The sequence below is a fragment of the Littorina saxatilis genome, linkage group LG17 (genome assembly GCF_037325665.1).
Source record: "Littorina saxatilis isolate snail1 linkage group LG17, US_GU_Lsax_2.0, whole genome shotgun sequence".
Taxonomy (NCBI): Eukaryota; Metazoa; Mollusca; class Gastropoda; order Littorinimorpha; family Littorinidae; genus Littorina; species Littorina saxatilis.
This window is the reverse complement of record NC_090261.1, coordinates 24612206-24636468: the sequence shown is the minus strand read 5'-3', so window position 1 is coordinate 24636468 and position 24263 is coordinate 24612206. Positions and strand designations below refer to the sequence as shown.

Genomic DNA, 24263 nt, shown 5'->3' with positions numbered 1-24263 from the left:
CCCCAGGCTCAGCCCGAGCTCTTTTTCCAGGGCCTGGGCCTCCTCCTCGGCCGTTTTACGGTCTGGGAGGTTGGATGATGTCCTGCACACAGCTTACTGGTGCTCGGCTTTTGTCTTTATCAGTTTCATAGGGAGACATTGCTGCCTTCTGGCAGTATGGATCTATCTGTAACGATGGATCTAGGTCCCTTCCTGCTTTGGTGGCAACGGGACAATGCCTCTCCAGAATTTAAGAGTGAGTTTGATCTTCTTTGATCTTACCCACCGCCTGGTTGGAGTTATCTGCAAATCATGTGATTCGGCGTAAGAATATGTAATTATAATCGAAAATTTTTATCTAAATTTTGATTTGATTAATATACTTACCCGAATCACATAAGTAATTCCCTCCCGCCTGCCCCGCTCGATATTTTTGATATTCTATTAGTCGATTGAAGGGGTATCACGTGACCAGCACCATTGATGACGTAGTGTGCTGCATGGGACGTAACCCAGGGTGCCAGTCATGCTGGTGCAGTCACTTTTTTAGTTGGGGTTGCTCCCCTTATACCTAGACGGGGTAGCTTTTATCATAACCTAAGCATCGAAGTGGGTCAATGCAAATCATGTGATTCGGGTTAGTATATTAATCAAATCAAAATTTAGATAAAAATTTTCGATTAATTCTTGTACTTCAAGGGAGCCTAACGTGGTGAAGTAAATACCCTCCTTTGTTAGTCTGTTCTTGTGTTGGCCTCTTCACGTTGCATCTTATTTGGCAGCAAACATGGGGGAATCAAGAAGTAAATGCAGTACACATATATTTTGTGCTCAATTTTTCTGTACTGTTTTGACAGATTTTCAAGGCCAAGGAGAAGATACAGGACATATCTACCACGGCTAGCAATGAGGCAACACTGGAACTCATGCTGCAGAAGGTATGAAGCATACAAAACAGTTTATAAAGAAAATTACACTTGATTGTTTGACTGTAAAATAATTTACTTGGATTATGTGTGTAGTTGTTGTGTTTTATGGCTGTAGAAGTGTTATGCAGATGTGTACATGTGATGGAATGAGTATGTTAACATTTTCTACCCCACCTATGTTGACCCAATTTTTTTTTAGCCGAGACCAGCTGTGCTGCAGCAGGTCACTCAGAATTGTAGTAACTGTGTAGTAACTGTGTATCAACACGCTGGAATGCAGGCGTTAGATGGACGTTACAGAAAGCGACTGAAGCTAACAGTCTGAGCGGATATATTCGTACCTGGTCAGATAGAGCCGTATGAGTGGGTACAGTGGGTACGGATATATCCGTACCTGAGAGACAATGAGTTAATGGGAAATAAAATGAAGATAATGAAGAAAAATGGAACAACCTTGAGAATTGTCACATCTCTCATTGGGCTGAAGTTTGCACATTTAAAATCTGTCTGATAGTGAAAGTGTCTATGCTATTGCATTTGAAGATGATTTGTACATCTGTAGATTTCACTGTGTTGCCTGGACTTGCTGTGTAGAGGTACCTGCGATACGAGGTCCATCCGATTAGAGGAGACATCCCACGAAAAGACCTATTGTTGTCACATTGTAATCTTTACTACTATCATGACAGGCCATGACAGACTTCCGCCTCGTTCCCCATGACATTTAGACACTTTTTGCTAGTCCTAAGGGTGTCCTTATACCGTAGGTACCATTGTAGCACTGCGGTGGAAACCCCCTTTTACAGCCTTCAAAAGTCCAAGAAAAGCAGGTCTTGAAAGGGAGGTAAACATACAGAGGCCATCAACAGAATATCGAGGAAAGGAGGGTTTTAACAAGAAGGAAGTCTTAAATTGGGGGGTCTTAATAAAAGTGGGGTGGCACTGTATATAAGTGACACCTTTCTTTCTGCTTGTGTTTGTGACAGATTGTGGCACTGTATATAAGTGACACCTTTCTTTCTGCTTGTGTTTGTGACAGATTGTGGACCTGTGGCACTGTATATAAGTGACACCTTTCTTTCTGCTTGTGTTTGTGACAGATTGTGGACCTGTGGCACTGTATATAAGTGACACCTTTCTTTCTGCTTGTGTTTGTGACAGATTGTGGACCTGTGCCACTGTATATAAGTAACACCTTTCTTTCTGCTTGTGTTTGTGACAGATTGTGGACCTGTGGCACTGTATATAAGTGACACCTTTCTTTCTGCTTGTGTTTGTGACAGATTGTGGACCTGTGGCAGTCGACAGACTTCCGCCTTGTTCCCCATGCAGGTCGAGACACACTCATCATCTACGGCGCTGATGACATCATGGCACAGCTGGAAGAAAGCCAGGTTACCGTGGGAACCATCAGAGGATCTCGCTACGTGGGACCCATCAAGGTTTGAAGTTGTCATTTTTAATTATTTTGTAGACCTTTGATTGTGATATGCTTTATAGAATGCATTTTTGGGTTGCTTATGAAGAATTTTGTGATTAAAAAGTGCGCATGCCTTACTGTGCTGTAAGGATACTTATTGAAAAGAAAAGATGTGTAACACATAAAACCAGGCAGTGTGTTCATTTTATTGAACAATTTCCATATACGGATGTGCATACATTTCAGCTTTTACCATGACAAAGAGGAACCTAACACTTCTTTATCCTTTGTGTGGTATGCTGACAGGCCCAGGTGGAGGAGTGGGAGAGGAAACTTCTGGTGTTTTCCCGCACACTTGATGAGTGGCTCAACTGCCAGCGCAACTGGCTCTACCTGGAACAGATTTTCAGCATACCGGACATTCAGAGGTACGGTTTTTTTGCCCCTTTTGTGAGGGAATGAGGTCTTAATGGAACAAAGAGAAAGTGGTTCTGGCTGATGCTTCAGTTTTTCACAGCTGACAGGGTAGTACTGTAGATAAAGTGGGGGTGATCAAGATTTTAAAAGTGCCAGTAGACTGATATGCTTTACAATGGGTGTGCAAAGTGTATGGTTTTTACCATCTACTATATAATACTGGTAGGATTTTCGGTGGTTTTTCGATTCCTGTCACCAAACCGCGCGGATTTGTGCCTTCTCCTTCGGTTGCTATGCCAACGTGACCCAGGAAATCGATTCCGCTAGGTCCCGACTTCCAATTTTGTCCACGAACAAAGTTTGAAGAGGTTTGTCTCGCAAATTTGAGCAGAAACAGTGAACTTTGACCTGAACTTTGACATCGCGGCGAAAGAGATCTGTGATTGGTTCTTCTTCAACTTTCGGTTCGACTAAACACGCGACCGCACCTCAGACGAACCTAGCTGTGTGTTTTATTTCTCTACCCCAGACGAACCTAAAATAATAAGAAGATAGATAGATCTGTTTATCTGTTAATGGAACTCCAAAATATTCCATAGATTTGTTTACTAAATAGTTCGAAACATTATCACCTGATAAGTCGCCGTATAACCTTATAGGTTCCAGCGACTAAATATTTTCCCCCGGTTCAACCATAGACATGTACGTCATCATGATCTCCCCTTAATTTGACCGTTATTTTGGCTGTCTTAGTGAAATGGTAAGATATATCTCTATGTTTTTTACATGTAAGTGTTCGGAAAAAATACAGTTATAGCAGCTATGTACAAAAATAAGCAGCATATGCTCTTTTCGCCAAAGTAAAGTCCTTTTTTCTTCTGGTTTCTTATATGTGTCACAGCACACCGCAAGCTTTTAGGCGAATAGCAAGTGAGTGGTATATATATATCATCAATTTTATAGTAGATAACGGTGTAAAATACTTAACCATGTTCATGTCCGTTATACGTTTTCAATATTCCATATGTGTCATTTAATTGTGTGTTGCTTGATGCCATGTATGTATGTGTGTGTGTGTGTGTGTACATGACTTTAAATAAGCATGGATGGATGTGTGCACTCGATTGTGTGTGTGAACCATGTATATATTTTCTGTTGTCAATGTTGTCAATTAGATATGTTATACTATGCGTTTGAATCATTAAGTATTTTAGACGTCATACTTTTTTTCGTATCTTCACGATGGCTTTTTACCCGTTTAAATTTTAATGCTTCCAACTTTCAAAGCGCTGCACGGCTGGGAAGAGATGCGCACTTTTATCACTGTTGTTCATGTAGACGTAATCATGGATTCATGCAAACGTCATACCTGCTGTATTTTATTTTGTTTGTTTGTATAGTCGCGTGCGGTCGCGCAGTCTTTTTGGTCAGTTCCGATTACCTCCCATTGATGCGAAAACCTATATGACTGTTTTTTGTTATTTTTCCTTATAGGTTCCAGCGACTAAATATTTTTCCCCGGTGCAACCATAGACATGTACGTCATCATGATCTCCCCTTAATTTGACCGTTATTTTGGCTGTCTTAGTGAAATGGTAAGATATATCTCTATGTTTTTTACATGTAAGTGTTCGGAAAAAATACAGTTATAGCAGTTATGTACAAAAATAAGCAGCATATGCTCTTTTCGCCAAAGTAAAGTCCTTTTTTCTTCTGGTTTCTTATATGTGTCACAGCACACCGCAAGCTTTTAGGCGAATAGCAAGTGAGTGGTATATATATATCATCAATTTTATAGTAGGTAACGGTGTAAATTACTTGCCATGTTCATGTCCATTATACGTTTTCCATATTCCATATGTGTCATTTAATTGTGTGTTGCTTGATGCCATGTATGTATGTGTGTGTGTACATGACTTTAAATAAGCATGGATGGATGTGTGCACTCGATTGTGTGTGTGAACCATGTATATATTTTCTGTTGTCAATGTTGTCAATTAGATATGTTATACTATGCGTTTGAATCATTAAGTATTTTAGACGTCATACTTTTTTTCGTATCTTCACGATGGCTTTTTACCCGTTTAAATTTTAATGCTTCCAACTTTCAAAGCGCTGCACGGCTGGGAAGAGATGCGCACTTTTATCACTGTTGTTCATGTAGACGTAATCATGGATTCATGCAAACGTCATACCTGCTGTATTTTATTTTGTTTGTTTGTATAGTCGCGTGCGGTCGCGCAGTCTTTTTGGTCAGTTCCGATTACCTCCCATTGATGCGAAAACCTATATGACTGTTTTTTGTTATTTTTCTCTCTGTTAATTCACCAGTGGCTATGTAACATGTGTTATACCTTATAGGTTCCAGCGACTAAATATTTTCCCCCGGTGCAACCATAGACATGTACGTCATCATGATCTCCCCTTAATTTGACCGTTATTTTGGCTGTCTTAGTGAAATGGTAAGATATATCTCTATGTTTTTTACATGTAAGTGTTCGGAAAAAATACAGTTATAGCAGTTATGTACAAAAATAAGCAGCATATGCTCTTTTCGCCAAAGTAAAGTCCTTTTTTCTTCTGGTTTCTTATATGTGTCACAGCACACCGCAAGCTTTTAGGCGAATAGCAAGTGAGTGGTATATATATATCATCAATTTTATAGTAGGTAACGGTGTAAATTACTTGCCATGTTCATGTCCATTATACGTTTTCCATATTCCATATGTGTCATTTAATTGTGTGTTGCTTGATGCCATGTATGTATGTATGTGTGTGTGTGTGTACATGACTTTAAATAAGCATGGATGGATGTGTGCACTCGATTGTGTGTGTGAACCATGTATATATTTTCTGTTGTCAATTACATATGTTATACTATGCGTTTGAATCATTAAGTATTTTAGACGTCATACTTTTTTTCGTATCTTCACGATGGCTTTTTACCCGTTTAAATTTTAATGCTTCCAACTTTCAAAGCGCTGCACGGCTGGGAAGAGATGCGCACTTTTATCACTGTTGTTCATGTAGACGTAATCATGGATTCATGCAAACGTCATACCTGCTGTATTTTATTTTGTTTGTTTGTATAGTCGCGTGCGGTCGCGCAGTCTTTTTGGTCAGTTCCGATTACCTCCCATTGATGCGAAAACCTATATGACTGTTTTTTGTTATTTTTCTCTCTGTTAATTCACCAGTGGCTATGTAACATGTGTTACAGAATTGCACCGGTGTAAGGGTTAACATTTTATTTTTCACCAAGAGAATATAATTCATTATATGCGGGATAATGTGCGGGGGGGGGGGGGGGGGGGGGGAGGGGTGCAAACAACATTTTCACAAGCACATAACCAACAAAATGACATCGCATGCGCAGCACACAAAGTGCGTAGCACGGGTACCACTAGTACTGATTTATAAAAATAAAAAAACCACAACTGAAGATGGTGTTATGGGAGAAAATCTGAACTTGCCACACTGAATAATGTTTCCTACAATTCATATTCATCGATGGACAGACAGACAGACAGGCAGGCAGTCAGACAGCAATACACTCCCACTCATACACACAGAGAAATGAGATAAGTGCTGCTATGCCCTCTGCATCATGTTTAACTTTTCCCCTGCAGGCAATTGCCCAGTGAGTTCAAGATGTTCTCATTTGTGGACAAGTCGTGGAAGGACATTATGCGGCGTGTGGAGGACCGACCCAATGCTCTGCGGTCAGCCATCACTCCGGGCACCCTGGACACTCTGCAGCAGGCCAACGCCAGTCTGGAGAAAATACACAAGTGTCTGGAGGTACAGTGCAAGACTTCACTGCAAGACTATGTTTGAAAAAAAAGTGTCTTTGTTTCTTAACTGGAGAACAGTTACAGATGTTTGACGATAAAATTCAAGAATGTGCTGTGTGTTTTAGCATGAGAATCTATGATAATCACTTTCAAAGAACTGGGATGTTGCTAGTTTTTTTCCCCGCCAAGTTTGCCAAAACAGTTTTGGCAGTTGTTTTTTTGAAGTGTTAGGCAGTCCTTAGTGTCACATTGCCCCACTGTGAAAAAGTTGGGCAATTCTGCCAAAAATATGGCAAATTTTTTGGCAATTTGAACTTAAGTTTCGGCATATCGCAGCCAAAGGAGATCCGTGAAGAGTGTGTCGTATAGTTTATATTCTGGACTAGCTTGCAGTACTTTCATCTATAATCATCATCTCATTGTTTCCAGGATTACCTGGAGACCAAGCGCTTTGTCTTCCCACGCTTCTACTTTCTCAGTAATGATGAGCTGTTGGACATCTTGGCCCAGTCCAAGGATCCCAATGCTGTCCAGGTCAGTGCAGAGGGACAGTAAAGTGGGGATTCTGTTATTATATTACCACAACAAACTTGGGTGTGATATGTGCATGGTGTTCAATCCAGTAAGAAGAAATGCAGAGGTGTCAAGTGTAAAATTATGAAAAAAAGTTACCTGGTTTTAGAGTGTAGGCTTACAGTGAATAATCATAGCATGTTCATATGGGCCAATTGGACCCAAGAAGACATTAATTAAGGTACGGACAAAGAGTGATGGTGTTATTAATACTTAGTGATCTTAGAAAATGTGGGGAGTTTTGAAGGTGATTTCTCCTCCGAAAGCGGCGTATGGCTGCCTAAATGGCGGGGTAAAAACGGTCATACACGTAAAATTCCACTCGTGCAAAAACACGAGTGTACGTGGGAGTTTCAGCCCACGAACGCAGAAGAAGAAGAAGAAGAAGGTGATTTGAGCTGAGTTTACAATGACTTGCATGTCTGCATCTCTCTCCAGAAAGAACCAGGAAAGTATTCACATTTTCACAGGGTTTTAAAGCGGTGTGGCACATAAAACTCGCACTATAAGGTGACCCTTAGGCAAGAAGAACAAGAAGATTGGCAGATTCAACCAGTTATAAATTGTATCTTGACTTTTCAGCCTCATTTGGGCAAGTGCTTCGGCAACATCAAGCAGCTGGACATCAGGCAGCTGCCACGGCAACCACCCACCGTCAAATCTATCATGTCTGCAGAAAACGAGGTCATCAACATGCCAAGGTGATGTGTAAATACAGTTGAACCTGTGTATAACAACCACTGTTGGTCGGTCCCTTCAGTGGTTGTAATAGACATAGGGTCTCTATAGAAAGAGGAATTATAGAGGAAAAAGGGGCATGTGGGTATTGTTCGGTCACTAAATTAAGCAAGATATCCTTTGTGTGTTTTTAAGTTGATGGCTTTGTTTATGAGATCACTTTTGAGAGAGTTTGTACACAAGAAAGTGAGATGCTTACATTGTTGATTCTTTTGTCTCTCTGGATGTATGACAGTTTTTATAGGGCTTAGAAATAAGCTCTAAAATTCTCAGTCCTGTTTGATTGGACTTCGCCTCCAAAGGTGATTGTGGTGTTTCGGCACTCGGTTACATATGAATATTACAAGGCATGTTTCTGCAAGCGTTTTTAAATGTAATATTTTCTTCTCCCGTATAGAAATGTCCGAGCCAGAGGTCCTGTGGAGCAGTGGTTGGGCACGGTTGAAGCAGGAATGTTTGAAACAGTCAAGAAGTAAGTCACTTGTGATATATTGCGTCTTTCTTTATAAATTTCACTAACATGGTATGACGGTGTCTAGCACACGCAAAATTATTAAATATTGTTTGTTGTTTGTAATGTTTCCATACCTGACATGTATAGATATACATGTAGCTGATCAGGATATAGGGCTGTCACATTTGTTTTGAAGCAAAAGAGAGCAGGATTCACTCAAGTACAAGAGAAAGTCAGACAGCAGATGTTTTATGTCATGCATACTTGGCGGGGGTTATGTTTTGCTTTGATGAAATAGAGAATGCTCTGATTGTATGCTTTTACCTTGGACAGACAGCTGAAAGTGGGTCTGGCTGAAATAGAGAATGCTCTGATTGTATACTTTTACCATGCACAGACACCTGAAATTGGGTCTGGCTGACTGGCTGGACACTCCCCAGGTGGACTGGGTGTTGAAACATCCTGGCCAGGTGGTTCTCACTGTGGTGAGTTCCTCTTTCTGCATGTCTCTATGGGTCAAGAAAAGTTATTTCCTGTAAATGTTTTGATACAGATAGGTACCCTATTTTGTTTTCTTTTTGTCTGTAGTTTATTGATTGGATTTATTTACATGTTGAATGCAGTAGTACACTGGTATACATTCATCCAGCAGTATCTTGAAAACTAACTGCAAAATAAAAGATCATGCTGTTATGTCTTGATCATCATTTAGGATTACCACAGTAAGCATTCATATTTGTACTGAAATGCAATTTGAGGTTAATGTTGTCTCCTTAAATCAAGTCTTGGGTAGCTATCCCGATCCTGGAACGTGGCAAGTTTACCAAAATCTATCAACATCTTTTGGACATCCGAGGGTGTAATCCAGCCAACCCTCAGGGGTAATGCAATAAGTAAGCTAGGGTACAGTATGTGCAAATAAACATCAAATTTCACCTCCCTTCTACAGACTCAGATCCATTTCAACAAGAACGTGCTGGCGGCGCTGGAGCAGACGGACGTGCGGAAGGCGCTGATGGCGACGAGGGATGACATGATGAGCAAGCTGAGCGAGCTGGCGGGACTGGTGTTGAACCGCCTGGTGTCCTTCCAGCGGCAGAGCATCGAGGCGCTGCTGACCATCACCGTGCACGATCGCGACATCGTTCTCGGCCTCATCGGCAAGCGTGTCAAGAAACCCACTGACTTTGAGTGGAAAAAGTGAGTGTACTGGTGAAAAGTGTCTGTCTGTGTGAGTGTGTGTGTCTGTTTGACCGTGCGTGAAGTGCATGTATGTCTTTGTGCATGTATATGTCGTAAAAACAAATGTTTAAATCAAGTTTTTAATGTGGCAAGTGTCTTAATGAACACAGTGGAAGCTGAGATTATTTGCTTCAGTGATGTAGAAAGGAGAGCCTAGGTTAACAATTGTTTTGGCAAGTTTTACTATGATGCACTGAAAGTTATAGCTTTGAGCTTCAGGAGACTTTTCATTTGTTCTTCCACCCAGACAACTTCGCTACGAGTGGGACGAGACAACCAACAACTGCCAGGTGCGGCAGTCCAACGCTGCCTTCCAGTATGGCTATGAGTACCTGGGCTGCTCCCCCCGTCTGGTCATCACCCCCCTGACTGACCGCTGCTACCTGACACTGACCGGCGCCATGAACCTCAACCTGGGGGCTTCACCTGCTGGCCCTGCCGGTACTGGCAAGACTGAGACTGTCAAAGACTTGGCAAAGGTGGGTGTTATAGTTTATGGTTTGCTTTTTTCTTCAATAGTGAAACTGGGGTAAGAGGAGATGGATAAAGCACATCAGAGAAAAAAAAAGTTACATTTTGATAAATAGATAAGATAGATTTTAGATGTAATCTTTACTTCTTTGTTCATTCTTTAATTTTATTTTACATTTTTGATTTTACGATTTTCTTACTTGCTTGCAGTCATGAACACTTTGCTGTTATTTGATGTAATTCTCTGTAAAATATTGAAAACAAGACTCATTTAGTCATTGTACAAGGCACAGACAGACCTATAACATCTCTTAAACTTCTCTCTCTTACAGGCCATGGGAAAACAGTGTGTTGTCTTCAACTGCTCAGAAGGCTTGGACTACAAGGTAAGTAACATTTGTCATTGAAAGCATCCACCTCTGCTTCAGTCACAAGTTTGATCATGTATAAGTGCATGCTAACCTTGCGTTTAAAGTAAGACATTATACTACAGTGATACCTGTGAATACCAAAGAATATGTGAGGATACTTTTTGCTGGTATCAAGTGTGGCCTTTCATCGCACGTACCACTGTATGGTATTCACTCTGTATGACATACTGAACTTCTCATCCTCAGATGCTGGGCAAGTTCTTCTCTGGTCTGGCGCAGTCGGGCAGCTGGTGTTGCTTTGATGAGTTCAACCGTATCGACATTGAGGTGCTGTCCGTGGTGGCCCAGCAGATCCTCACCATCAAGTCTGCCAAGGATTCCAACTCTCTGCGCTTCATGTTTGAGGCCAGGGACATCAAGCTCAACATCTCGTGTGCCTACTTCATCACCATGAACCCAACGTAATAATAATAGATAATAATAATGGGTACTAATTAATTGCCCTTTCTCACCGGAGCTCACTGCAATGTACAATAGCAAACTCCACGCACACGCGCGCGCATGCACGCACGCACGCACGCATGCACGCACACACGCACGCGCACGCACACACACACACACACACACACACACACACACACACACACACACACACACACACACACACACACTCTCACTCACTCACTCACTCACTCACTCACTCACTCGTTCACTCACTCACTCACTCACTCATTCATTCCCTCTGTCAGTTTTTGTTTTGCTATCTCCTTTCTCAATTTGTTCTCATTGCATTGGATGTTGATTTTGGCAAGCAGAAGTTTATGTTGTGTTGTTTGATATGATTACTAAGAAGAAGAAAGAGCCAATTTTAACTGTCAAGATTTGAGGTATTGTCATCAAAAGATGCAATCATGAGGGGAAAATAGGGGTAACGGTGTGACTTTGCCTTGTTACCTAAAACTTGGCAAAGTAGAGTCAAATCAAGAGTGCTTGAGCTACTGAGAACATACTTCCCTATAATGTGCATATAGATTCATTTATGTTGATAAGTTATGTGAATTTTGCATCTTTGTGATTTTTGTACAGTTACGCGGGCAGAGTTGATCTGCCAGACAACCTGAAATCTCTGTTCCGCCCGGTGGCCATGATGGTGCCAGACTACCCCCTGATTGCTGAGATCATGCTCTTCTCTGAAGGGTTCGTCAACGCTCGCTCCCTGTCGCAGAAGATCGTTAACCTGTACCAGCTGGCCAGCAAGCAGTTGTCGCAGCAGGACCACTACGATTTTGGCATGCGCGCCATCAAGTCTGTGCTGGTCATGGCTGGCCACGGCAGGAGGCACGCTCAGATGAAGTGAGTGTAAAGGGAGACAACACGAGGAAGTGAGGGGCAAGGGATGGATGGGATGGGAATGTTTGTGTGTGTCAGTGTGTGTGTGTGTGTGTGTGTGTGTGTGTGAGAGTGACTTTGGCATGCGCGCCATCAAGTCTGTGCTGGTCATGGCTGGCAACAGCAGGAGGCACGCTCAGATGAAGTGAGTGTAAAGGGAGAAAACACGAGGAAGTCAGGGGCAAGAATGGGAATGTTTTGTGTTTGTGTGTGTTTGTGTGTTTCGTAGGGATGGGTACGCTCCAGTTTCATGCAACTTTTCAGGTCTGCATTGACTGAACCTATTTATGAAAACCTCAATTTAAATTGAATGTGTTTTTTCTGTAATTAAGTTACACTGAATTAGTCCATTCACAATGATGGTTACATACAAGAGTTTAGGAAGATTCAAATTTGACAAGTTCCATTCAATCACATATTCTTACCTCAACTCACATAAATGGCATTAACTTCAGTTCATTGCTAAGATATTGAAGTAGTACTCGACCCTGGTAAGGGGGGAAGTAACTCCCTAAGAAAAACAATCCGTAGTCAAGGACGGGAGTCACCTCCCCTACCGGTAACCCGCACATGCGCGGTCCTGCTACCGGCCGTCATTCCACCCACTTCAACACTACTGCACAGACGTGTTGTTGTACTCCGGCATATTTTTTGCCTTGGCCTTTCGTGGAAGGCCATTTGACCCTGGTCTTTGCGTTGCTATCTTTAGGTAAGATCGTTTCACTATCTCTTCGCTGCGTTCGTTCGAGTATTTTCGTTCGTTTGAGTATTTTCGCTGTTGTAATTCATCTCCACGTGCGCGTGTTCGATATTGCAAATGGCGGACAAAAACTCAAAAAGCAAGGGCAAACTTGTTTCCCTACTCTCTTCACCGGGAAAAGAGAAGGATAAAGACAAGTCTAAGTCTAAATCAAAGACGCGTGCCTCTGTGTCTTCTTCACAGCCTACTTCTTTAATTCTGGTTACGGACCCGGTGACTAAGAAGACAGAACGGGTGTCGCTCGACTCTACGTCACCGTCACCGGTTTTCCCTACGCGGGAACGTTCTTCTCCTCCTCTCTCGCGCTCGCAGACGCCACGGTCTAGCGAGTCCGTGTCGCGGGAAGAAATTCTGGCTATGTTTGCCACTCTGAAACATGACCTAGTTGCCTTACATTCGGCTGAAAGGCCTGTCGCTCCCCTCCCGCCTGGCGTGGGGGGGGTGGCTTCTCTTTCTCGGCTGCGGCCGTCCGCGACGATCACGTCGGCCGATCTCGGGCCGGATTTTTCTGGTTCGGTTGCGGATTCCCCTGCCTTGTCAGGGGGGTTCGCGGCCTTAGCGCCGCCCGGTTCCAGCGCTTCGGCGTTGGGCGGCGTTTGTGGGAGTCCCCATCTTTTTGGGGGCTCACACTTGCCTGCGGGCCCGGGTTACGCTCTTGCGTCGCCGGGTTCGCAGACGGCTCCTCCCCGGCAGTACACCGTCCATCACGTGGCGGGTGCGCTAGGGAGCGGCGTAGCGCGCCAGCCTGCCCCCCTGGGATCAGTTTCGGCTGTCCCGGCCTCTGGGGGGCAGGCAGCAGCGTCTTGTTTGCCCAGTTCTGGCCTACAAGATTCTGTCGGCGGTCATCGACCTGTAGCTCTTGGTTCGGCTGCCGCCGTTCCTGGTTGGAGTTCGCAGGGGGTAGGCTCCTCTGGTTGCCCCTCGGGGCTTCCGGTCGGGCCTGCCCGCGGATTGTCGTCCTCGACTTCCGGTTGTGCTGTGGCAGGCACTTCCGGTGGAGGACAGCGGGCTAGTGGTTCCGGTGGCAGTGTCCCTGCTATCCCGTCCCTGGTTACGCATCGACTTCCGGCCCCGACTTCCGGTTCCGCCGCGGCGGTTCCGGTTGTCGGCGGTGCTGTTGGTGGACAGTTTGCGGCGCTTCCGTCTATTGTTCAACCGACTCTAGCCACTTCCGCTTCCGTGGACGGGTGGGTTTCCGGTTTACCGGACCCTCCTTCTGATGGAGATCAGGAAGGTTTTGGAGAGGAACAGGAAGGGGATGAGGATCGTTCCGAATCCGTTACCCCCTTACGGATTCCCAATAAGCTGGGCCCTACTCTGGAGTTGGCTGCGGAGATAACCTCACGGTACTTCCCTGAGGGTGTCTCCGCCGACTCTACTGTTGTCGCACCCCCTCCTTCTGCTTTGGCAGACTTTGCGGGCGCGGGGGACACGAGGGCGAAGTTCCGTTTCATGGAATCTCCTTCCGTCCCGTTTGTGATGGCTCAGGTGTTGGCGGACGCTAACACACCCTACCCTCTTTTGGCTGCTCATGGGGAAGCCCCCCCTTCTGCCCAGCCTTGGTTAACCTCGGCTCAGGCAGGCGGCGGCCTCCCAGCCAACTCAAGAAGATCGCGGCTGCCTAGCAGGCCACATTCTCTTCTCTCCTCTTTTTCGCTGCCCACAGCTCCACTTCCGGTGACTCCGGAACTGGCTCGCTTGCGGCAGGATGGTTATAGCCGGGATAGGACTTCCGTTTGTACGGAACAGAGTCTACTCGGGCTGGAGGAAAGCGGGCGTTCTTCCCTTGAACTGACCTCTTTAGCGGAAACGCTCATCCGGTCTCTCACGAGAGCCATCGCTTCGTCCATCGAGCCTTTTAGGTTTCGTGACGATGCTATTGAGGCTGATGCTGCCATGCTCCTGGCGGCGCTTGCGAAGGTCACTGACAGTCAGATGACGCTTGCTGCTCGGCTCTACTCTCAGGTGGTGTTCTGGAGGCGCGAGGCTTTTCTTAACGGCTCTCGCCTGACGGATAAGGCCACCATAGACTCTTTGAGAGTCTCTCCCTTTTCAGAGGGTGCGTTGCTGGGGTCACGCTCTTTGGATGCCCTTCGGCAGCAAACTGAGGAAACTCGTGACCAACATGTGGTGCAACTGACGGAACTCGCTCTTAAGCAGCACAGTAACAAACCACGGAGTTCTGCGCCAGCGCCAGACAGCTCTTCTGGGCAGCAGTCGTCTCGCGCAGGTAGGGGTGGGTCACGGTCCCGTCCTTACCAGCGTAAACCTTCCTTCGGGAAGCGGGGGTCTGGGCGCAAGCCCAACCCCCAATGAGCCACCCCCGATCCAGTCACCCCCCCCAGCCTCTACCCTTTTGGTGGCAGGCGGCCTCTTCCGGGTCCTGCCAGCTTGGCTGTCTCGGACAAGCAGCCTATGGAGCATGGGGGTGATTCGATCGGGGTTCCGCCTTCCTTGGCAGGAAGGCAAAGCCCCTTCGTCCAGGGCGCCGGCCAACTTCCGGTTTCCGGTCAGCCCAGACGCTCAGGAGACTTTACAGGCGGAAATCCTTCTCTTTCTGCGGAAGCAGGCTATAGAGGAGTTTCTCGGCCACCCCTTCTTGGGACTTTACGGCAGAATTTTGGTTGTCCCCGGGGTGTTGCACCAAGGCATGGTGTTCGATTCACGGGAGTGGGCAGTCCGTCCCACTCAACGTCGTTTATACAAACTGCAGGCGCGCCCTTTTCAGGCGGCGCTCAGTTCAGTCTGGAATCCGACGTCACACGGCTGGGACGTCTCAGTTCCGTTTCGGGGTCTGGTTGCAGCAGACCACGCCTCAGTGGATGAACACTCCTTGGCGTCTGTTTCATCACTTTCTCTCCGCTTTTCAGGGCACCCATTTGTTGTTTCTTTACGACAACACGGCGGTCTCTGCTTATTCCAACAAACAGGGCGGGTCCCGATCTCGGCTGTGGTCCAGCCGAGCATGCGAGACTCTTTCTTAGATCCTGATCTCGGCTCGCTATCTGCCCGGCTGCCTGAACGTCCTTGCCGACGTCATCAGCCGTTCCTTCCAGATCCTCCACACGGAGTGGACCATCACCCATCAGGCGCTCCTCCTTCTTTGGGCGCAGGTAGAGCGTCCGATGGTCGTCCTTTTCGCCACGAGATTTTCACGTCGCCTCCCGATCGTTGTGTCTGTTTCCGGGCCCGGAAGCTTGGCAGATCGACGCGATGACGATCGGCTGGGCAGGGCTAGAGGCTTACGCCTTCCCTCCCACTCCACTCATCGGAAGGGTTCAGCCTAAAGCCGTCTTGGAGCGGCTTCATCTCCTTCTCGTGGCACCGCGCTGGCCCAGTCAGCATTAGTTCCCGGACCCCATGCGGCTCACCAGCGGCCCGCCAATCCCGCTCGGCCGCCGGCGAGGGGAGCTTTTCCAGCCCAGAACGGGGACTCTGCACATCGCCCCGAGGGCCTGGATCCTCACGCCTGGAAAGGGTTCGGAGATCACCGGGGTGCTCAGGCGCCTCCGTTTTCGCTTTTGGACTTAGGCCAGAAGGCTCACAGGCCACCTCCTCTGTCTACTAGTCACACTGGCTGGCTTGGACCCGATGGTTTGCGGCTAACAATGTTGTCCCGGTCGCCCTGCGATCAATGCAGGTCGCAAACCATCTGGCATGGCTCTCCGCTCGGGGACGCGCCGCGTCCGCTTTGCGCGCTCGCCGCTCAGCCATCTCTGTTACTTTTAAGCAACTTGGACGCTCCATCTCCCTCGGGGGAGTTATCGCGAGTGTGCTAAAGGGCGCGGCCCTCAGTTCTGCAACGGAGAGAACTTCTGTCCCGGCTTGGGGCGTTCTTCTAGTACTCGAATTTCTCCGTTCTAGTGCTTTTGAACCTTTACAAGACGCTAGTCTCTCTGACCTTACGCGCAAAACTCTCATGCTCATACTGCTCGCTCCCGCGCGGAGGGGCAGTGAGATCCACGGCCTCTCAGGCCTAGACCGGGATATCACTTTCGGAAGAGACGGCTCGGTTTCACTGCGTGTCCGTCCCGATTTTCTCGCCAAGAATCAAAAACCTGGTCCACTTTCACCGATCATTTCCATTCGGCCTCTCCGGGACATTTTTTAGCCCCCGGCGATCCGGATTTTTCTAACTGCCCGGTACGCGCGCTTAAGGCTTACTTGTCGCGCACCGCTCCGTTTCGAGCATCAGCTCCGAAGTTGTTGTTTATTTCGATCATTTCAGCCCGAAATAAAGACTTTGCAAAAACCACGCTTTCCAGATGGTCTTCCACACTTATAAGGCATGCTTATCAGTGGTGGCAGACACAAAAAGGGGGGGGGGCAGTCAGTCCTTCCTCCTCGATCACCTCGTACGCACGAGGCTTGAGCGTGGGCAACTTCCTTAGCTGTCCTCAAGTCTGGAAGGATGTCAGACGTCCTCAAAGCTGCATACTGGACGACTCATGATGTCTTCCTCAGCTACTACCTCCGGGGCATTGCCAGCACTCATCTGGATGGTACCAACTGCCTCCCAGCTATGGTTGCCGCAGGCCAGATACTTCCAAGAGATTAATGTGAGTATCCCACCGCCTTTATGTGCAATCTGCCATTTATGTGAGTTGAGGTAAGAATATGTGATTGAATCGAAAATTTCAAAACTAAATTTTCATTTAATTAATATACTTACTCAACTCACATCGTTTATACCCTCCCATCCATCCCCGCTAACATTATATGTGTTACAGGTGTGTGTTTCCGTGGGGGAATGACGGCCGGTAGCAGGACCGCGCATGTGCGGGTTACCGGTAGGGGAGGTGACTCCCGTCCTTGACTACGGATTGTTTTTCTTAGGGAGTTACTTCCCCCCTTACCAGGGTCGAGTACTACTTCAATATCTTAGCAATGAACTGAAGTTAATGCCATTTATGTGAGTTGAGTAAGTATATTAATTAAATGAAAATTTAGTTTTGAAATTTTCGATTTATCTTTCCGTACTGTAAAGCTGTAGTGTTTGCTACTGACACCACAAGGAAAGTGACGATGATGTTTTGGTTTGTCGATTGAGATGAGGACATGTTGACAGTCTATATAATAAGTACCATCTAAACTTTTGACATTTTCTTTTGAACAGAGACGGTGTGATCGTGAAACAACTGTCGGACGAGGATGAGTCGCATGTTCTGATTCACTCTCTGCGTGACGCCAACTTGCCCAAGTATCTTGCCGAGGATGTACCTCTCTTTGAGAGCATTCTGGCCGATCTTTTCCCTGGTGTCACTCCCCCTGAACAGGACCAAGGCGCTCTGGAAGTAAGTTTGTTGTAAAGCGATTGGTACTGTTGTTTTGGTTGTGGCAAGTAGATTCACTCTGTTTGATTTGCATACAAGAACATCAGTTGCAGTGACGCTCACCCAATTTTTTTTGTTTTGTTTTAAGTTTTTAAACTTTCGTTTGCATTATATTTTAAGTATGGTATATTGAACATCTTTTAATAAACAGGTTTTTTTCAGGTTCATACCAAAAAGTATTTTCGTAGGCTTGATGTTGGTACTAACTATGTCGCATGTCACAGAGAATAGTGTTTATGATTTTCCTGTTGTGTTACTCACAATTTTAGGTGAATATTATATGTGTGACCCTTCTAATTCCTCCACCTCACAGAACCAGCCAATAGTCCGTCTTTTGAAGATACTAGAGTTCAGTTTTTCGTTTCTTTCACAGAAAGCTATTTCTATGTCGATTCGTGACCTGGGCCTGCAGCACTGGCCGTCCCAGATTGAAAAGGTGCGCCAGCTGCACAGCCAGGTGTTGGTGCGTCACGGCGTCATGCTGGTGGGGCCTACGGGCGGGGGGAAGACAGCCGTTCGCAGCATCCTGCAGAAGGCCCTCATCCTGCTCCCCATGCTGCAGCCGCAGGACGGCGCCAAACACGACCTGGAGACCAAGCGCCAGAGCATCTTCATGGTAATGTATTTTTGTGTGCTTTGAGGGGAAAAAAGTGTGCGGCACTCTATTTGTTTGAAGTGGCATGTTTTTGTAGTTGGTTTGGGTTGAGTTTGAATTTGTACAGTCTCTGGCCATTTTGTGTGCCTTGAGGGAGAAAAAAGTGTGTGGCACTTTGTTTGAAGTGGCACTTTTTTTAGTTGATTTTGGGCTGAGTTTGAATTGTTAAGGTCTCTGGCCATTTTTTATGTAGACGTTCTCGCACCTAGAACTGCACACATATAGAAAACAAAAGGAAACAGAACAAAATTCTACTCAATTATCTTCTTATTTGTTCTACATTTTTGCCAGAACATTCTCACAGCAAATCTTTTCTTTATGAATGTCTGCAGTCTTTTTTTGACTATGATTCGCCATTGACTTCAATGCTTCCACTATGAGCTACAAATACCGTGCAATGCCACGTTAATCATTCAGTTTTTGTTTTCTCCTCTGTACAGAATCGAGGCAAGAAAGGGCACGTGGAAACCTTTGTGGTCAACCCAAAGTGCGTCAAGTTGGGAGAGCTGTACGGCGAGACTGACCCACACACCTTCGAGTGGTCAGACGGTCTCATCGCCACGGCGACACGCCGATTTGCCAAGGATACTGCATCTCCGATTCCCTCTATGGGTGATGATGGCAGGGCTGCGCGTCCTCTCTCAACCATGACTGACGTGTCCACCGCTACACACTTGACAGCGGTGAGTGATGAAATGTATTCAATATCATGGGGGATCTGATGGACAAACAGATCACAGTTCTCTTTGTAGCAGCGCAGAACTGTGAGGATGACCAGTGTTTGCATGAGGGGTGTTAAGATAACACAATGTTACTGAGAATTCAAGTGAAAAATAACTAGGTAGTATGTTGTTCAGAAAAGTTTGCTGCTCTGTTGTGAAACTATCCTCTGAGTTTCCATCTCGAATACTCTCAGAACAAATGTCTCTGACAAATGACAGTATTCACTCCAAAGTCTGCAGTTGCAATGCCATAAATCGGTCTTCCTCGACAGCCAGAAAAATAATGGAGATTTATTGGTGTGTAATTGTGTATAATGTCTGATATGCTCAATTCCAAAATCAACCTTTTAAGCAGGGAAAGAATTTGAGCTTGTGGTGCTGGCACATAAAGAAGTTTTCTCAGGGCAGAGTGTGGAATGGAGCTTGTGGTGCTGGCACATAAAGAAGTTTTCTCAGGGCAGAGTGTGGAATGGAGCTTGGTTGTTAGTCTCTTTCTTGCTCTCTCTTTATTTGTTTTAAAAAAAAAACCATTTTGTTTTGTATTTTGATATTAGACTACCCACAAATCGGAGACCACACCCTCACACGACGACGACGACGGCACAGTGTCAGCCTTTGAGGTGGAGGGGGAGCGCAGAGACCTGTCCGACGGCCCCATCACAGACTGGCGCTGGATCGTGCTGGACGGACCCGTCGACACGCTGTGGGTGGAGAACCTCAACACTGTACTCGATGACTCCAAGGTGAGGGTGTGGGAGAGGGTGTGTGGGAGAGGGTGTGAGGCAGAGGGTGTGAGGCAGAGGGTGTGTGGCAGAGGGTGTGTGGCAGAGAGTGTGAGGCAGAGGGTGTGAGGCAGAGGGTGTGTGGCAGAGAGTGTGAGGCAGAGGGTGTGAGGCAGAGGGTGTGGGGCAGAGAGTGTGAGGCAGAGGGTGTGAGGCAGAGGGTGTGTGGGAGAGGGTGTGAGGCAGAGGGTGTGTGGGAGAGGGTGTGTGGCAGAGGGTGTGGGGCAGAGAGTGTGAGGCAGAGGGTGTGTGGGAGAGGGTGTGTGGGAGAGGGTGTGAGGCAGAGGGTGTGTGGGAGAGGGTGAGGCAGAGAGTGTGAGGCAGAGGGTGTGTGGGAGAGGGTGTGAGGCAGAGGGTGTGGGGCAGAGAGTGTGGGACAGGGTGTGTTGGTGAGGGTATTGGATATATCAGAGAGGGTGTGGGACAGAGTTTGAGGGAGTGGGAGAGGGAGTGTGGAAGAGGGTATTTGAATTTATGAGAGGGGGTGTGAGGGATAGGGTGTTGGGATGTATGGGAGAAGGTGTTTGGAAGTTGGTGTGTGGGAGAGGGTGTTTAGGGATGTTGAAAAGTGTGTGGAAGAGGGTGTTTGAGTGAGTGGGAGAGGGTATTTGGTGTATGGGTTTCTTCTTTGTCTTTAGTGTTTCAGAGCATTTTAGTCTCGGGGTGGCTTTATGGCAAGAAGTTTGCTTTTTTTTTTTTTTACATAACTTTCTGTGCTTCAAAGACGGCAATGTTCTTTATGTTCACAAGCTCACATAAAATCATTTATGCAACACACTAAGACCAGACCAAAGTTGAGATTGAAATGGGCACTTTATTTAATAAAGCGCCAGAGTGGATGAAAATATGTATACATGACAAAATAAGGTGGTCCCGCTGTACAAGGGTTACCAAACACACACACACAGTAACATTGTACAACTTACTCTCACGTTCAAGCGGGACCACCAACAAAACTTATCAAATAAACAACATTTCACGTGGTCATGCAGGTGACCACAAACACAAATCTTCACATTTTAACACTCTCATGTATTCATAAAAGAATCAGTCATTCATGCTGACTAGATAATGGCATAATCAAATCACCCTCAGTCATTCATGCTGCCTATATAATGACATCATAACATCACATGAATAAAACCGTTCTTGATATACAAAATATGACCAGTGTGGGCGTTGACCGCCACGTTCAAGAATACATTATTTGTTACAAGGTGGAGTTAACAAAGGGGGAGGAAGGCGGGTCAGCAAATATTTCGGCTGCCACTGTCTACAGTCAGGATGGTTGTGGGCTATATTTAGAATTTACCCATCATCCTGTTTACCCCACCCCGTGTTATCCGGGTTGCTCCACAACAAAATCGTCTGCTCCAGGAGCAGACGGCAGAGAAATAGTGTACGGTCATGATCTGTTGCATAAATTCTCTTTATGTTCACAAGCTCACATAAAATCATTTATGCAACACACTAAGACCAGACCAAAGTTGAGATTGAAATGGGCACTTTATTTAATAAAGCGCCAGAGTGGATGAAAATATGTATACATGACAAAATAAGGTGGTCCCGCTGTACAAGGGTTACCAAACACACACACACAGTAACATTGTACAACTTACTCTCACGTTCAAGCGGGACCACCAACAAAACTTATCAAATAAACAACATTTCACGTGATCAAGCAGGTGACCACAAACACAAATCTTCACATTTTAACACTCTCATGTATTCATAAAAGAATCGGTCATTCATGCTGACTAGATAATGACATAATCAAATCACCCTCAGTCATTCATGCTGCCTATATAATGACATCATAACATCACATGAATAAAACCGTTCTTGATATACAAAATATGACCAGTGTGGGCGTTGACCGCCACAACTGTGGTATCTCTAATACAACTTAAAAGAGATTACACAGCAACCCCACACCAGATCCCGTGCACAGCATCTAAGCATGGGCAACCCCCATACTTTGGTTATGATGCGAAAAGTTATACCTGAACGACTTGCTATTATTACCTAAGTTAACCGAGGCTGACAGCGTATGGCCACCTCCATGCCTGCCAGCCGCCTGCCCTCTGTAACCTGGTTTATCTATCAACTTCAATCTTCAATGTAGGTCCCTACCCAGGTCAACCTCCTGGATAAGAACTTCCACTGTTGACTGAATTATGTATCTAATTTTTTGGACTCAGCTTCCTCGACATAGGCCCCAAAACCAGGCCAACCTCCTGGATGAGGACTTTTTGTGATTGACTGAATGCTTACCTAAAACTGTGACCAGCAATCTTATCTGCAGTTTACTCCCTAAATTGTTTAAGGTAAGCGAATATACCTTTTGAAAGCATCCGATTGCCACCGTCCCCGCTTGCGAATCTGCGCGTCTGAGGCGCCTTTTGCTGCGCTCGATGTAGCTGCTCCTATTCTAAAACTGTGTGAATTAAATCGGTCAGCTGGAATTCCGGCAATGTTCAACATTGCTTTTAGTGTGGTAACAAAATCCCTCCTTAGTAATGAACGACCATTAAGCATGAACAGCTGTCCGGGCATGCGCCCTCTTTTCACTATGTATTCTTTTAGAGCTTGTACGGGGCATATGAGTGGATTAGCAACTGTTGTTACAAAGGCTTCTTGATGCTTACCGGCTGAGTGCTTAGCAGATCTGAAGGAAATAAGAATTGAGTCATCCGTTAAGGTCACATCGGAGAAAGCAAGTGTGTGACCTGAATCTGTTATTTCCCAGACCCGTAGGAAAGCATGAAAAGCCAACAAAAACATGGATGGGTAAAGATATGTGAGATAAATATTTTGAAAGGCTTGTCTACTGGTTTTCACTAGCTGTTCTAGGATCTCTTCAGTAATAGGAAGACGACTGTCGTTTGCGGGTTTAAGTTTATGTGCTGTTTTCATCGACTTACGGACTATGTAAGATGACGTCGGATCAGACACACTTGATAACTTGTGCGCATAACTCAGCGCGGAAATCATGGAAGAAATTGTCGCAGGTGCGTAGCCTTTTTGATAGAGATATGCAATGAACAGCAGGACAGTTTGCTCGCTTACTGGAAATTCCCAAAGGATATTACTTTCAGTTATGAAAATCCTGAAAAGCTGCCAAACTCTTCGGTACAGACTAATGGATGAGGCACTTAACGCCTTGCCAAACAGCAGCTAGAGGCACCTTTATGTCTTTGCACATATCTGTAAACGACTCCAAGTCTTTCCTGCAACCATCCCGGGATGCATTCACAATGAAAAAATCATCTAATATGTGGGTAATCTTGTCAATACCTAGTTTACTACCAGCCACCCACTGTAAAGCACAACTGAATGTTTCAAAAATCTGACAGGAAGCGGAACAACCCATTTGCAAGCATCTGTCTATATAGATTTCACCTTTCCAACAAAAACAGAATAGAGGGTAACAGTCAGGGCTCACCGGAATGATCCTGAAAGCAGACTTAATATCGGTCTTTGCCATGTGGCAATTTGTTCCTGCATCTTTAACAAGTTTTATTGCATCTTCTATTGTTGCATAACTTATGGAAGTAAAAGATGGATCAATGCCGTCATTAATGGACTGACCTTCTGGGTAAGACAGGTGATGTATGACCCTGTAGTCGCCAGGCTGCTTTTTTGGAACTACCCCCAATGGTGACATTTGAAAAATGGAAAAAGGATTTGTTGAAAATGGGCCTGTTATTCTCCCCGCTGCTAGTTCTTTTTGAATATAACAATCCACTATTTCTGGCCGCTCGTTAGCAGACTTAAGGTTTTGAACCTCTGTACAACATGGTATTCCGGCAAAGTTAATGTCAAATCCCTGTTTGAAACCATTGACTAGGAACAGAGTTTTATGTGGATCATAGCCTTGAAGCCATCTGGAGAAGGCCGAAAAGCTGACAGGGGTTGGTAGGGACGCGAACTCATTACTGTCGTTTGGGGCCTGCGGTGGAAGTGGGCCGGTTGTTAACTTTGTGATACCGGTCGGACTTCTGACCGCGAAAGGACTGGTTTTCAGGGCAAGACTTCGCTGAATGGGGCCCAGCGCAATTCACGCAGGCATGGGAATAGCGACAATTGTCACTGAATTTGCAGGATCCAAATTTATGAAAAAAGGTACAATGGCCCTTGGGGACCCACGAAGGTCCTGCGTATCCGGATTTTCCCTGTTTTTTAACGTGTTGCCCCCCAGGTTGCCCTTCCCTTTGTTTGGCTTCAAAAGCCA

General features: G+C 45.7%; 1 protein-coding gene across 1 annotated transcript in view; it reads left to right on the top strand.

Annotated features, from left to right (window-relative positions):
* The window catches only part of LOC138953122 (dynein axonemal heavy chain 6-like), a 141426-nt gene that overhangs the window by 35599 nt on the left and 81564 nt on the right, over positions 1-24263 (top strand). The window contains exons 24-40 of the mRNA XM_070324913.1: positions 837-917; positions 2192-2350; positions 2635-2756; positions 6375-6546; positions 6969-7073; positions 7695-7813; positions 8248-8322; positions 8702-8789; positions 9254-9504; positions 9794-10025; positions 10350-10403; positions 10635-10849; positions 11475-11741; positions 17654-17831; positions 18244-18486; positions 18966-19208; positions 19802-19990. Coding sequence (XP_070181014.1) covers positions 837-917; positions 2192-2350; positions 2635-2756; positions 6375-6546; positions 6969-7073; positions 7695-7813; positions 8248-8322; positions 8702-8789; positions 9254-9504; positions 9794-10025; positions 10350-10403; positions 10635-10849; positions 11475-11741; positions 17654-17831; positions 18244-18486; positions 18966-19208; positions 19802-19990 — 2793 coding nt within the window. The remainder of the gene's footprint in view (positions 1-836; positions 918-2191; positions 2351-2634; positions 2757-6374; positions 6547-6968; positions 7074-7694; positions 7814-8247; positions 8323-8701; positions 8790-9253; positions 9505-9793; positions 10026-10349; positions 10404-10634; positions 10850-11474; positions 11742-17653; positions 17832-18243; positions 18487-18965; positions 19209-19801; positions 19991-24263) is intronic.